Source organism: Blennius ocellaris, assembly GCF_963422515.1.
Source record: "Blennius ocellaris genome assembly, chromosome: 4".
NCBI classification, from domain to species: domain Eukaryota; kingdom Metazoa; phylum Chordata; class Actinopteri; order Blenniiformes; family Blenniidae; genus Blennius; species Blennius ocellaris.
The window spans coordinates 5,970,592-5,986,656 of NC_137653.1; the positions used below are offsets into that span (position 1 = coordinate 5,970,592).

Below are 16,065 nucleotides of genomic sequence, written 5' to 3' on the forward strand. Positions count from 1 at the left end.
GGATATAAAACAGTCACTCCAAGAAAAAAGAAAATCATTCCAAAAAACATCTTCTGTACAAATCTTGTAGTATTTGTTCCTCTGTTATGTTACAGCACTTAAGGCTGCTCCAACGCCTCTGCAAGCGTTTTATTCCTCCAAATCTGACATGCCTGAGTAATAAAACAGCGAAGGTTTTGTGCTGAAGCAATAACACTTTTCTTTCTCTTTTTCGGTGCAGCAGTGAAAACATGGGCAAGGTGGGGAGTAAGGTTCTAAGAGAAACCCCTGTGGATGGGGTTCAGGCACAGGTAAAAGCAGCACACACGCACACACACACACACACACACACACACACACACACAGGAATTTAGTGGAAAGTGCTGAAAAATGTACATTTAAGTAGAAACACATTACTGTGCTTCGGTGGTGTGTGTGCACGCATGTGTATGTGTGTATATGTGTTAGTACGTGTGTGTGTGTGTGTGTGTGTGTGTGTGTGTGTGTGTGTGTGTGTGTGTGTGTGTGTGTGTGTGTGTGTGTGTGTGTGTGTGTGTGTGTGTGTGTGTGTGTGTGTGTGTGTGTGTGTGTGTGTGTGTGTGTGTCCTAGTGAAATGGGCCAGCTGCTGTACTCTCCAGCTATCACAGGTTATGCAACCAGGATCAGTCTTTGCCTGCTTTCACACTTTCCACATCATCATACCTATAATCATCAGAACACATTACGGCGCTTTGGACAAACTATTTCAGCCAGTAATATCCAGTGATTAAGCAGTCACTGGATGTACCCGCTGATGAACAGAAAGCACTCTGGTCTTTATATAAACTGTCTGCTCGAAGATGACAGGTCAAATCAAACAACTTCTAGAGATAATAGCTTATCTTGGGCAATCATTGAAAAATAATTTTGAGGGAAAAATAACCACAATGTTACAGAAAGCCTTGAAATTCTATTATCTATGGTAAACATGGACAATTATGGATGATTGTTGAGTGAATTACAAAATCACACCCATTCAAAGAATGATAAAAAAAAAAAAAAATTAATACACTCTCAAACATTCACAACAAAAGCTTTGGGAAAACAGGCAGAAATGTTCACTTAATTTAAATAAGGACATTTATTTCTGAAAAAAATGACCATTCCTGCTCAGCAATTCATTAAAAAATGCATTACTTCAGTTAAAGTTTTACTTTACTTTCAAGCAGACATATCAAACATGCGACATGTAGACCAAACCAAATTAAAAAAAATTACAAATGGGACATTAAATGAAAAAATCAAATACATTTTTTTTAATTAAGGTAACTGCTAAATAAAGTAAAATAGTTGCTGAAATCTTCATGCTCTCAAAATTACAGATGCAGAAAATGTGCATTAGTGAATCAATATGATAGATCTTTTATACAAAGTATGCAAAATGTAAAAAAAAAATCTGTTGTACTTGTAATTATTTCCACGGAAATAACGTTTTTGTCATTAATGTGTTTTTGGAGTCATTGCTATTTGGAGTCTGAACTAAATTTAGTTTTACATAATAACATAATTTTTAACTAAATCAGCAAGGTATCCAGCTTACTCTGTTTATTAATGCAGTACAACTTTTCCAAACAAGAATGCTGCATGCATATTGAGTCACTCAAAGAAGCAGAAATAGTTACAATTTTGACATTCACCAGCGACATTTACATATGTTCACCTCGAAAAAGGTTTACGGAAACATAAAATCTCCAGGCATCTTTCAAATTGAAGGACCCACTCAAAAGGTGGGGTAAGTTTCATTCATAGTTTTTTTTTCCACCACTCATCAAATGCACTATATTACTGAACTAAAATAATAATTGGTCATAGATACATTCAGTCTCAAAAGACATCAAAAGCTTATGAGAAACATTTAAAGGATTCATGTGCCACTTTGGCACGATCTGTCCGAAATCTTCAACTGGTGCTAAAGATGATTTGATCCACTTTTAGTGCCGGATGTGGTGAACAGGTTTAACAACCAGTCTTTACTCTTGAACCGTAATGTGCATAGTTTCAAATGTAACCATGGATTTAGTCATATGTACAGTATATACATAGGGCTGTTGATTATTGTGAACATATACCTCCAGTGCTGTGAAACCATGCTCTGTTTGTGTGATTTGGTGATTTTTGTTGTGAGTGTTACCCATAAAGAAACTCGTGCATGTTTTGCTTGATCATTTCCAAATTGTCTCTCAATCCTGACCCGGTTGACCCTGATTTGCTGCAACCAAGTGAGCTCACTGTCCAGCTCATGCTCTGGCTAAAAGGTGCACCGTGACACCCCGATGCAACCCGTGCCGGCTAAGTGAGAGCCATCTTCGTCGGCCCATGCAACTCACTGAAGGGAGAAGCTGGACTGAAGTGAATTGATTCATGGGGATTAGGGATTAAGATTTCCCCGGCTGCTTTGGTGGAGTAAATCTGGGGATTATGATGTCAACAGCCTATGGCTGCCAGGGAGGAAATTGAATTGTGAGGGACGGGAGTGCCGACGGCCCGGGATTACAGTGCAGTCAGTGAAAAATCAGAGATGGGAGTCCGTGTCTGTGCCTTTCTCCTGCTCGGGAAAACATCCACGGGACATTATTTACTGCCTTTAAAGTGTAGGGATAGCTCACAAAGTAAAGAGGCAATTTTCAGTTCGTGTTTGGGATGTTAAGTGAGTGATAAGAAGGTTTCTGGTAATCCTGCTCTGACCTGTGAAGCATCAGGTGGTGAGTACCATTAACTGTGAGAGGTGTCACGTCAATAATGATCCAACTAACAGAATCTGAGCTCTTTTATGGGATTAAAATCAACTTGAAGTGAAAATTCTGTCCTTTGATATAAGAGACTGTGTTGAAGTGTGCACAAACCCAAATGTTTTAAACTTGTAGAACTAACCTACTGTGTGTTGTCGCACACTTGTCTCCAAAAGCCAACTCCTGCTCCTGCTCCTGCTCCTTCTCCCGCTGCTTCTCCTGCTGCTTCTCCTGCTGTGGCTGCTCCTGCGGTTGTGAAATTTGAAGGACTCACTAAAACCAACAAGATGAAGGTGAAATGCAGCCAGCTGGGCTTGGTGTTCTTCCTTATCCTCTCAGTGGTCATGACAGGATGTTTTTTCTGGCAATACCAGCTGCCAAAACTGCCACCAGGTAAGTGAACCCCACTCTCAGTAACAAGTTTGACCCACTCAGACGTTGGGATTAATCTCACCCCACTTTGACTGTAAGCTGTGACTTTCACAAGTTTTAGGATTTTTTTTTTTTTAAATCTTCTTTTTTTTTTTTTACTTCAGAGAGACATTTTTTTGGGGGGGGATAAAAAACAAACAAGCTACATTCTTTTTTCTATCAAAGGTTTTCAGAGATTCTAAGTTTTCTACTTCTCTTTGTGTTGACTCACATGAGATTTCCAAAAACTGTGATACTTACAAAGAGATTCTCAGGTCCTCAAATAATACAAAATATCTTTGTGACTGTGAATATATGCCATCTATTAACCACAAGCTCCTTCTTGTTTAGTACAATCATGCATAACTGTTAATTTGCAGCTGCAACTCTGACAAGTCTTTGTTATCAGATCTGGCTGGAGGCGTTTCTTAATTGCGGAGGTCTCACAATTAAGAGATAAAAGAAGACATGAATTATAATTGTATGATCATTATCTCATTATTATTAGATTGAGGAATTGGCTGACTGGGAAGCATGTTCTCAGTTGGCAGGGTGTTGTCTACATCTCAGCATACAGTTGTGTTTGAGTCCAGAAGAACAGGAACATTTTATAATCCAAGTTTCCTTTGAAAATTAAAGATTATAGGTAACATTGTAACACAGGCATAATTAAGGACTAGTGGGGCTTTTGATTGTCAGCTCGATTCAATTATATTCCGTCACGTCAATGCAGCACCTCATACGGTGTCCAGACGTCATCATCACCATCATCAAACAGAGAAAAACACCCCACAAACCCAGAGAGGCTTGTTTTCCCCAATTTGATTCTAAAAAGGGAAATACATGTTACTTAAGCTTTTTGGCAAAATGCACACCGGACGCCCCTGCTGGGTCTGAATTGTGTTCGCTAACATTCACTGATGCCTTTTGTTCGTATTGCATGTATAGTCGGGCGATAGCTGCAGTGAATCATATTGAAAAATGTGTGTTCTCGCAGTTCACAGCATGAACAGACCACGTTTCTTTCTATAAGTGGCCTGCATATCGTAGACCTTGTCAGAGTGTATCAATGGAGCTCATCAGTAGGCAAAGTCATTTAATGGAAATTCAACCCATTTACATCAAAATATGCTTGCCTTTGTGTCGTTGCTCCACCAATTTCTCAAACAGCAGTGGGAATACAATGTTCTGCACCTGCCAGTCCCTTTTTCTGCCTTTTCTTCATCTTTTGTCATTTGCAAACCACCATCCAGACGAAGCCATGCGTCGTAATTCCAAATCAGAGATGATGTGTCCCCGCTACCCTGAGCCTCTTCCTCTGGCGCATCCCATCCCAAGTCTGAAAGAGGCTCTGGAAAAGGTGAGAGTAGAGCATTGTGCACAGGTTGAAATCTATGTCTGCGTTGTTGTTTTTTCTTACACCATCCTATCCACTCAAGTCCAGGGAAAATATACTGGCTCGCTGGTAATCCTTGACGCCAAATGTTGGTGCAGTTGACAGAAGGAGATTAAAGATATGGTGGATAAAAAAAGATGAGGGTCAGTCTGAGTGGAAGATTGAGTTCCTACATTCAAGGAGCTGCACTGGAGCGCTCATGGGAGAACCTGGAAATGGAGAATTACGTGCACATTGGTTCTTACGAAGTGCCTACTTCGAATGAGGGAACCCGTGCATATCAGCATCAGTTTTTAGTCTTTCATCGTCTTAATAAAAGTCATCTTTCATCTCTGCAGCCGACAAACACAAAACCCCGAGCTGAGAGATAAAAGGAGAAACAACACTGGTTGAATTTAATTGCCGCAAAAGGTTGTGCTGTAATAATTCCTGCCTCGTGACCGAAGCTCTGGGTGGCTGCTACTACTAATAATACTAATGGGTCATTCTGTCAAAATTGTTTGATATATAAATTAATACAGTTGTTTAATTAAAATTGTAATAAGAAAAAAAAACCCAAAAAAACAAGATGCCTTTTAGTCTAACAGACTGTGTCGCTTTTACCACAACTACCACGTTATCAAAGAACAAAACCATGGAAGCATAGCTTCATGTGATTGTTCCTGAAATTAAATGCTCCATTTGCAGTGCGGAGGTATAGGAAATATTCATAAACATAAACATTCACATCCATCTTTTCAGGATGGCTGCATCTGATCCTATATTACTCTGGGCAACAGCGAGGTCTCTAGTCCATCACAGGGCAAACACAGAGAAACAGACAATCATACACACTCACATTGACATAGAGACAATTTATTTCCAGAGTGTAAAGAAACTGAGTAACCTGAGAAAACCCACACAGGACAACGTGCAAACACTCTACACAACACATAACACCCTGACACTGGGTTGAATTTGGGCAGAGGTGGATCACTGTATTCCTGGATTGTGCACAGATGTCGTACATATATGAAAGAAATAAAACTATATCACAGATTTCATAAACTTATGACAGTGCCCAGTGATAAAAGCTATGAATCGGATTATCTGTATTAACGTCAATATGCAACATGTTTCTTTAAAGCGTGGAGTGGAAGTATGAATTCGGAAGTATCTGGAAAGTTTCTCAGCTAACTGTTTATCTACGTGAACACAACATTAACTCCATGTTTTTTTTCAATCCACCTCAGTTTCACACATCCTCTGAAAACCAACAATCATCATTAGTTTCTTCTTTTTTTTGTCTGTTTTTGTATTAAATGTATTGCATGTTCAATATTCTTCCTTTAAATATTTTGAAATTGGACATACCGTATCTTTGCTTGGACTCCTCTAGCCCGCTCTGTGTCTCCCAGGTGGACGTTATGCTCCGACAGAGCATCGACCCCATCAGCCTTCCCTCTCTCTCCGCCATCGTCATCTTGAATGACACCGTTTTATGGACCGGTAACTTTGGACGGCGGAATGGCAGCGACCCGCTCTCTGCTCCACCCAACGAGTACACAATCTACAGGTGAGTGCTACATAAAAAGAAACGTCACTGATCTGTGTCCGTAAAAGATCAAGGTGATTGAAAGCGATGAGCAGCGGGAAGCGGGACTGTAGCAGTGATGGTTAGACAGCAGTTCGGTCACTTTTCAGCTTTAACCACTATGTCATTGTTGCACGTTTTTATTACATTTTCCATCATAAGCAAAAGAAACTTCATTAACATGCACGTGCATTGATAGAGATATATGGTCTGGTTCATTACAAATGTTTCTTGGGTGCGATGGACCTGTATTATTATTGAATTTCCCAACATGAATGCTGAGTGCTGATTTGAAGTCTTTCATTGGCACAAAAATCATCAACTTTGTTTATTCACACAAAAAAGCAATTTAATAACAAGGCAACTCAAAGTGCATCTCACCAACAAAACAAAACAGAAACAACACAAAAATATATATAAGTAATTAAAAACACAGAGATGATCATGTAAAGGCACAAAGAAAGATTTGAAATTGATTTGAATAATAACAGATAAATATGTACCATGAAACTACCATTCTTTTTTAGCAGAAGCAAATACAAAAAAATATTAAGCTCTGTGAGCTAACTGGAGTACAGAGAACATGCAGGTCTTGCACCAAACTGGTGATTTTCTCACTGAAAAGGCAACCAGTGCAAACCGCTCTGACACCAGCTGTGATATTTTTAGATTAAATCAGAACAAAGCCTTGAGACCTGGCATAAAAGTGTCTACATCGGAGTACACTGACTTCAGAAATATTAGAATTGATTAATATTGAAATTGAAAAAGTATTTTTTTAAATGACTGGAAAAGCAAACATCCCTGAAACAGTGCGGAAGATGGTCTTTCTCTCAATGATGATTGCTCATGTATCTACTCATTTTGTCAACTTGTCCTTTGATTAAAAAAAGAAAAAAAAAACCATGTTGAAACACACCCAGTATGCTGTGCAACAGTGGGAGCAGAGTGTTCCCATCATAAGAAAAACATTGTGTTGTGATGTTTATTCATCACAACCAGAACAATAACTGTTCTGCACAGAATGTGATTGAGTTGATTTGACTGCTGGATTGAAGATCACAGTGTATTAAAACTCATTAAAGAACCATCTTGTTTACTTTTTTTCTGTTATTTTTTTGTGTTAAGAGCAGAAAAAAATTAACGTGAGTATTTGGAATACATCTGAAAAACAAATAAAAAGAAATTATTTATGACAAAGACATGTAAATATAGACAAAAAAAATTGGAATCATTGCAGTAAAAAGAGGCATCCTGTGCAATTTAGGGTATTTACCCCTTTTTCAAAGAAGAACAGCAGGATAACTCACTTTCATGCTTAACTTGCCAGATTATTATACAACCTGAGTAACTACCCCCATGTTGCAGTGTGCCTCTGACAATTCTTTCTCAATCACGCCCAGAGGGGTCAATATTGGCATGGCCTTACCGCCGCACCCGGGATTTCTGCCCTGGATGTGATCGGCAAATACTCAAACTCGGCAACTTTTACTTAATAAAATGTCAAAAATGTGTAGAGTCATACTGAATATACATCTTTAACACAAATCAGTGGAAAATATTTACATTTTTTTACGTACTTTTTTCTTTTTTGTCCCTTGACCGCACATCACTACTCTAGACTGGTGATTACCTTTTGTTTTAGAAGAATCACTGACAGAGAAAAGGGGGCTTCATCTTCTCTACCTGCTTTAAACAGAAAGGCTTTACACAATTCACACATATGCACATTCACAATAACAGCCATGTTATGAAATAAGAAGTATGTCTGTGGATTGTGGGAGGAAGCCTGTGTAAAGAAAAAAAAAACACCCTGCACAGTCACAGGGAGAAACATGTGAAATCCTCAAACTTAGTCTCGTATCCTGCAGATTCGATCCAGTAACCTCCTGGCATTAACCAGCATGCCAAGTCACCAGATTATGTGGTATTAAAAAGAAAATACAATATAATGGTTACTAGGCCAAAAGCTCACATCAGTGTGACTTTGCACTTACAATAAGCTCACCAACATGCGATCGTGATGTTTAGTTTATTACCAACTTTTATTTACTTAGTTTGTGCACTATAGCCATGTTTCCCATCTTCTGATGAAGAGGACTTTTATTCATCTATAATATAACACACATATTTAGTAGAGATAGTAACACACCTGCTTTTCAGTGCAGGTAAATGCTACAGCAGCTCTTCACCTCTACAACTTGTTTTTCTTGATGACAATAGTAATGAGTAAGACGCTCACTGAAACTTCACTGACTGTTGCTAATATTTCAAAATCTCTTCTTACTCTTTCACACCATGTGTGACAGTGCATGTGTGTGTATGTGTATGTGTGTGTGTGTGTGTGTGTGTGTGGGTAAAACCTTGTGAGAAAACGCTCACCACACTGTCAGTATGCATCCATCTCTTTGTTGTCAAACCAAATGACATTCACGGTCATCCGCACTGCAGAGAAAAGCTCACAAACCGAGAGTGCAACACTGCACAAGAATTTCATGACCAACTTTTTTCTTTTCTTTTTTTTTGTTGCTTCTCTTATCTCTTTATCCTTAGTAATTCAAAGTGGCATGATGTTCCTCAACTCAGTGAAGCATAAGCTGAGTTTTACCAAATGGGAATTCAATCACTTGAAAGGTTTCAGGCCGGACAAATTTAGCCATCTTGTAAGTTCATTGCTTGACGCACTTGCAGATTCCAGACACCTGGGAATCAAATCAGGTTTTTCTATGCAACGTAAACCGTCGAATCAGAGGTGACGTCCACACCGCAAAGGCAAGAAAGATGCAATTATCCTGTTAGTCGATCGGCTTTCACATGACTGTGCATGCTTCTATATGCGCAAACCTTTAGTATATCAGTTATTATAGTAATTGGCGACTTCTATAGTTTTAATGTGTTGCGCTCTATTGCAGGATCACACCAATGTTATCTTTTGAATTTGACCTTCATTTCAATATGTGAAATTATTTGATGTTTTGATCGTCGCATTGTATTCAGCTTTACTTTGAGGGGTGGGTGAGTAGCTGTAGGTGGGAGATGTGCGGTGTGGTGAATCCGCCACCGTTGGCTTTCTTACACTGTCAGAATATAAACGCATGCTGTCGGTGGTCACGACGGCAGATTGCTCGTCTTTCATTTGAGACCGACGAACTGGCACGGTGTGTAGCCGCCTTAACAGAAGCAATGTGATAATGTACTTTATCAAACTTTCTTTGCCTGATGAACACCCATATCTCAAACTCTTCTGGCTTGAGCCCGTTAAGCCAGACTTTCAGTTGAAAGATGTCAAACTCCATCACAGAAAAGCCTGATGACACGATTAGAGGTTATTCTCTCTCTCTTTCGAAAGTTTTTCCAAAAGCCACAAAAGACTGACTCCTCTGTGCTTCTCAAATTCTCTTCTTTATGTGCTTGGATAGTTAATTGCAGTGTTTATTGAATTTTCCCAAAATGTAAATTATCATCAAATTTGATAAATGGTTTCATTAACCCATCAATTCCCACATTCCTGATGAGCACAGCAGCTGTCTACAGCCTTTTGTGTACTACAGAATAGATGTATAGCACTTAGAAGAAGGTTGCATTCCAAAGTGAGTTTTGAAGGATTTATTGAACATTTTGAAAAGTGCTTTGACCGACTCACAGGTTGTTCCAAAAGGTCTGACAAAGACATTAATTCTGTGGTTTGTAATAATCAAACGTTGGGCAGGTTTGTTCAGTACAGTAAGGCAAAGCTTGTTTAAAACAAGCTGCATGTTCCAATCGACCAGAATGCACATACCTTAAAGATGTAAATGTGTAAGCAATGTGTCCCTTTATATTCTGTCTGTTGCTTATTTCTTTTCTTTTTTTTCCGCTTTTTTCTCCTGTTACTTATTTCTTAACGCAAAAAGAAAAAAGTGTTTTTGACGTCTGAGAAAGCTCAACGCAACATAATTCTAAAAACTATAAAGGTGTAATCAGTAACACTGTTTAGTACTGTAATTCGAGTTGCTTTACTGCTGCGGTTTCACTGGCAGCCATTATTCTACAAATTGCATCCATCCTGCTTTTCTATCATTTCCACGACAAAGACAAAAGGAAAAGTTCACCGGTCCCTCAGCGTGTCAACTTCACTTCACCTGTTGTCTCCCTTCAGAACACTGCATTTAGTCTATTCATTTATATATTGACTCCATGCTGCTCCAATGATGGTTCTTCATGCTTCCTGGTTATTTTTTCTGGTGACACAAGATGTGCAGTAGTAGTTTTTGATGCGCGCACAATCAACATGTGTGGTTGTTTTTTCCTTTGTATCTATATTTTACAGGTATGTGTGTGTCGAGGTAATCTACAGTGAATAAAGTAGCATCATATTTAAAATATACTGACATTTTAAAATGACACCAGAAAAGTATTTGTGCATTTGTTAGAATAAAGTCTCAACAAGAGATATAAATCAATAATGAAATCATCCTCCACATGTTTGTGGGAATTTGCCTTGAAGACCCCGTCCACATGGGGTTAGTTTGGCGGAGTGGAGAGCACAGAAGCACTGATGTGCATGTCTCCAACAACTGTCCTGGGAGTCTCTAAGCATACCCACACCAACCATGAGGTATTTCCTCTCAAGCCAGTTCTCGGTCAAGATCAGGGATTTGTTCCAGTCTAGAACAACTGTGAATCTCTTCATGAAGTGAACAGAAAGCATCTTAATCCTAGGCTCAGCGGTCCATACCGCCTCAAATGTCTTCTCTGAATGTTGACTTGTTACTCGATTTCCACTCCCTCCTAGAGGTTTGGACTCTTCACCAGTTGGAGTAAATTAGTGAACATGTCGGAAGTGATTTGGGCAAGACACGGCAATTCGTGAACTTTTATCTCCTGCAGGAAGGCAGACAGAGATGAGAGAAAGGAGAGAGCAGAGACAACAGCAGAGAGAGACAAAGTTAATTAACTCAAGGCCGTGGAGACCACTGCTAGACGGGCTTCCTCTGTTGGATTTTCTCTGCTCTGACGTTTCAATCTGTTCATTCATTCTTCTAGTTATAACCCAAAGTTTATGTCTATAGGTGAGGCTGGAATTCAGACATAATTTAGCTGACCTTTAACCAAGACTGTACAGTGTTGATGAACAAGGCCCCAGGTTTCTTAAAGGCTCCTATTCCATATGCGGAGAGGAAATATCTATTTTCTTTTTTTTTTTTTCCCTTGTTGTTTTCAGCAGCTTGGGCAGACAATATGATGTGATTGAGAGCCTTCCAATGTCGGTCTCTTCCTGTTGCAAGAGTAAAAACTGTTCTAAGAATTGCTGCCTTTATTAGAAGTTGGCATGGCTGCCAGACCGTGTCAAAAAGTACTGAGAGGTGCGATTCACAGAATCATCATAAGTGCAAAAATGGAAAAAAAAAATAAAAATGGGGAGCATGAGGGAAATTAAATGACATGAAAGAATACCACAGGAACAATTGCAGCTGGCAACATTGGGAATACATTCAGAATACAGACAGATGCTGAGAAGCACAAGAACACTAGTGTTGTCACACAAAACACATAAGAATAAGAAAAAGGCTTTGATCCTAGAATGGATGAATCATCTAGTAACATTTTCTATGTGCCATATTTGTTGTGTATTCATTTGTCTTTTATTTATTTACACTTGCTTGGCAAAAAGAAAAGAAAAGCAAAAGACACATTTGCTGAAAACAAAAGCGAACGCAAAAACCAATGACGTTTAAAAACCTTGATTGATTTTCAGCACGTTGTTTTGTTATCTCTCTCGCAGAATTGCCAGCCTGTCCAAAATCTTCCCAACTCTGATGCTGTACAAACTGTGGGAAGACGGGAAGATCGGATCCCTCGACGACCCTCTGGAGAAGTACGTGGAGAACTTCACAATCAAAAACCCTCTGGGGAAGACACGAGACTCTGAGCTGAAGTACGTGACAGATGGCCTGATATTTCTAGACAGCGGGGAGGTTCAGATCCGCTCCTCCTCCGTCACCCTGCGCAGGATGGCCAGCCAGCTCTCAGGTATGATTCTAGTGAACTGCCTTCAATTGCCCCTGAGCTCCAGACACCCTCCTTGTGTAGTGAGGCAGCAAACTGCTGCTAAATAACTTTGAGGTCTAATTAATCAAAAAGGGCATTATTTTCCCTGCAGGTTTGATTACATTGATTAGGTCTTTGGGCTCTCCGTTTCAGAAAAAATAAATCATCTCAGTCAGAATCTGCAAACAAGGCAGTGGCCAAGACAGAGGAGATATGTTTTATTCAAATCTCAAATGCTTAATACAGACATGTCACAGGAGCTGACCCTGACATCAAGTGAGCATCACTGTGAATCTAACATGTGTTGCAGGAAAAAGGAAGAGAGAAAGAAAGTCTTGTAGCAGATCTTTCTGATAGTGATGGGCTTTCTCAATGTATGGATAAAAGGAAGAACGGCATACCTAAAATATTTTCACTTTATTATCTCTAAAAAGTCTTCTTTTTTAAAATTTTTCACAAAATCCAATTTTCTTTTCCCCAGAATGATGTTTGGTTCTCTTTTTCAGACTTTAATCTCAAAGTTGACTGACGTTCTTCTCTTTTCAAGTGTGTGATTGCCACTGTCGATGACAAAAGTCTAAATTCTGAAATTAAGTCAGCATTGCAACAATACAAGGTCATTTTTTTCATTTCAAAAAAGGCCAAGAGTATATCTTCGAAGCATGAATGCCGAAAATATTTAAAGTTAGAATTTTCATTTTTTTGTTATTTTCTTTTCAATTTTACTGATTTAAAAAGTTGTATGATATCAGTTTTCAATGTCGCCTTTAGATTTAAAATTTACATTAGTCACATTGGTCATTGGTTTCTTGGTAAAACAGTAATTCAGTGCCTATCAGTGCTCTTGGAAAATAGTAATAGATTACAATCCCCTGTAATATCTTCATGAAGTGATGGAGTTGCTTTACTGGATACCACAAGTTAAAATTGGTTTAAATTTGGGAAGTAACTTGTGTCACTCTTATAATACTCTTCAGTGGCAACATAAAATGTGTTACTACCTTGTCATCATGATTATAAAGGTATAAAAAGAGATAAAAACAAATGTTCAAATTAGTAAGTGTACTAATCAATGCATAATGAACAAACACACAATTTCAGTGCATTTCATAAAACACTGACCAGGTCACAGGGAATTGTAGCTGTGCTCACGTCTTGATGGTGAGGTGAGTCATAGAAAGGATTATGGGCTTTACCTGCTTTGACACTTGCATTTAAAACAATCAATATGCTTTAAATGGCTACAAATGTGTGACCATCCTGGTGCTTTTATTTTTATAATTTTTTTTATTGTTGGGGGTGGGGGTGGTTAGGATAATCCCAATCGATCTCTGCCTGTTCCTAAAGCAGGAATGGATATATTCTCAGATAACATTTATAGCTTAACTGTCGAACAAGGCAGGGACCGCGAATGAATATGCAGAAAGACTCCAGACATCATTAAAAATGTTACTGGATGTTTATGCAAATTCCACTTATTCCATCCTAAATCATAAAAGACATTGTATGCATGGCCATCAAGGTGCTGTCAATAATATATACAGTGTCATGCACTATCTGCAGCAGAGGAGAGGCAGAGATATCAAACATGGAGCATCTTTGTTGTGTGTAATCAAAACAATTAGAAGATGTCCATGGAGACTCATATTTACCTAAAACAGAATCATTTCAGAGTTTCAGGATGCTTCATAATTTAGGAAATGGAAAAACACTGACAAGACAATAAAAAAAAACTTCATAAATTTACCAACAGGCAGAAGTAAAAGGTGATGAGATCTTTCCGTGAAGCACAGACAGTAGAAGAATAATGAGGCGTTCAGCATTTTAGCATCATTTTACCATTTTGATCCAGGGTTGCCCAGGAGACTCCGGGCCACAAATCTGCTGTGGAAAGGAAAAACACAGTCTGCAATCAATCTGCTGCAAGATGATGTCCTGGTTGCAGATCCAGGGACCAGGTATGAAATCCCCAACTCATTTACTGACTTCAACTTTATAAATGCCACATTTCCAGCATATTATGAGTTCTGCATTATTTTGAATATATATATATATATATATATATAATTGGGCTTCTGTGCTTATACATGATTCTAATTATTATACTTTTATTGTCATGTTGACATTTATTTATAAAAGAAACGCTTGGTTAATTTGATGGAAGGCATTTGAATTACAGCATATAATTTAGAGTTTGTCAAAACTCGTGTTGTCTGATTAACATAGAAACATGTCCTGAGAGCGACCTTTCTACTTCTGGGGGGAGGAGGAGGTTGAAATTATCGCCTTTATGCACACAATGGGCCTTTAAATGCATTGGTACAAATTATAGGCTTTCAATTACTTTCTTTTGTTGAAAATGAAATCTCAGATACTGCATTGAACTGTGAGCTCTGGTGTGGATCAAATTTCTCCTCGCTGTCAAAAAGAAATAAAAGAAAAAAAGACAGTCAAGAACAATACCTGCTACAAAATTAAAGGTGCTTATAAATTTCTGATTTACCTCCAGCAGGGTCAAACAAGCTGTCTTTTTTACTGCTTTTCGTTAATATTCTGCTTTTCTCCTTTAATTCCTTTTAGATGTCACTACAGTAATTTGGCCTTCTCTCTGCTTGCTCACGTGATGGCGGAGAGAGTGGCAGGGGTGGAGTACCAGCGATGGGTCACCGACAACATCCTGGACCGTCTGGGAATGGAGGACACCGGCTTTGACCTGACTCCAGGCCTGCAGAGCCAACTGGCGGTGGGCGTCTACTCCAATGGAAAACCGGCCCCACTCTATGACCTGGGCTGGTACCGGCCCTCGGGTCAGATGTTCTCCACCGCCGCAGACCTCGCCAAGCTCGCCATGATGCTGCTCGGCTCCTATCACCGCAAGCTGCTGGAGCCCGATTCGGTGAAGACCATGCTCACCCCGCTCTTCAAGTGCGACAAGGACTATTTTGCCAACCGTACTGGGACGCCATGGGAAGTGAATGAACTGAGGGGTTATGAGTTGCTGCGTAAAGACGGCGACCTGGACGGCTACTCCGCCACTTTCTCCCTGGTTCCCAGACTGAAGCTCGGCCTCGTGGTGCTCATGGCAGGCACTCGTCCCCAGAGCCAGGATGTAGTCACTAAGGCTTACAATTACATCGTGCCAGCCATAGAAAAAGCATTCAGGGATGCCAAGAAAGTGCTCTTTGCTCCTCCGAATCCAGAGCCTTACATTGGCTTTTTCACGTACAGTAACATCACTTTCTATGAGATCAAAGTTGGCTCAGACGGAGTTTTGATCATGCAGCAATTTGGTCCTCAGATCGAAGAGCTCATCCCGGAGAAGTACAGGACAATAAAGCTCAACTACCTGGTTGAGCGGGTGTTCCGGGTGGTGTTTGAAACAGAGTACCCTTGCGTTTTACAAGTTGGCACGGCCTCAGTGTCCCTCGAAGCCCAAGATGGTCAATTGTTCAACTTCTACCTGTTTGACAAGCAGGGTTTATCCCCTGGATTTGATGCTCCCGGACTAAACACATATAATGTGGTCAGAATAGCCAGAAGGCCGACTTTCTCCACTTAAGCTGCAGCGGTGCTGGCTGTCGGATACAGACAAATGGTGCATCCTCCGTGTGAGTGACAGATTTTAAACAAATAGGATGCAGAGAACATTAAAAAAATTGAGGTCATTCCAGCATTACAGAGAGGACTGAGGAAGACAGCATCATGTTTATCCAGCTGTATCATGTCTGTCGCAGAAAATGAATTAATTTTTCTCAGCTGAATGATGTGTACAGATATCTTTCCTGCTCCATTATGCCTCTTAAATGGACGCCTACATTGTGGTGATACATTGCTTGTGTTTTTCTGCCTTCAATTTAAATGCTCTCAGATGAAGATGACCCTTCCCGATCCAGAGTTTTCATCAGAG

General features: G+C 39.6%; 1 protein-coding gene across 1 annotated transcript; it reads left to right on the forward strand.

The window, feature by feature from the left end:
* Positions 1-230: 230 nt before the first annotated feature.
* On the forward strand, positions 231-15,717 carry lactbl1b (lactamase, beta-like 1b; the record flags this gene model as incomplete). Its single annotated transcript, XM_080494927.1, has 7 exons — positions 231-290; positions 2,925-3,141; positions 4,413-4,519; positions 5,953-6,110; positions 11,893-12,140; positions 14,011-14,116; positions 14,739-15,717. The coding sequence occupies 7 exons, from the start codon at positions 231-233 to the stop codon at positions 15,715-15,717; spliced, it is 1,875 nt and encodes a 624-aa protein (XP_080351053.1).
* Between the last annotated feature and the right edge of the window lie 348 nt (positions 15,718-16,065).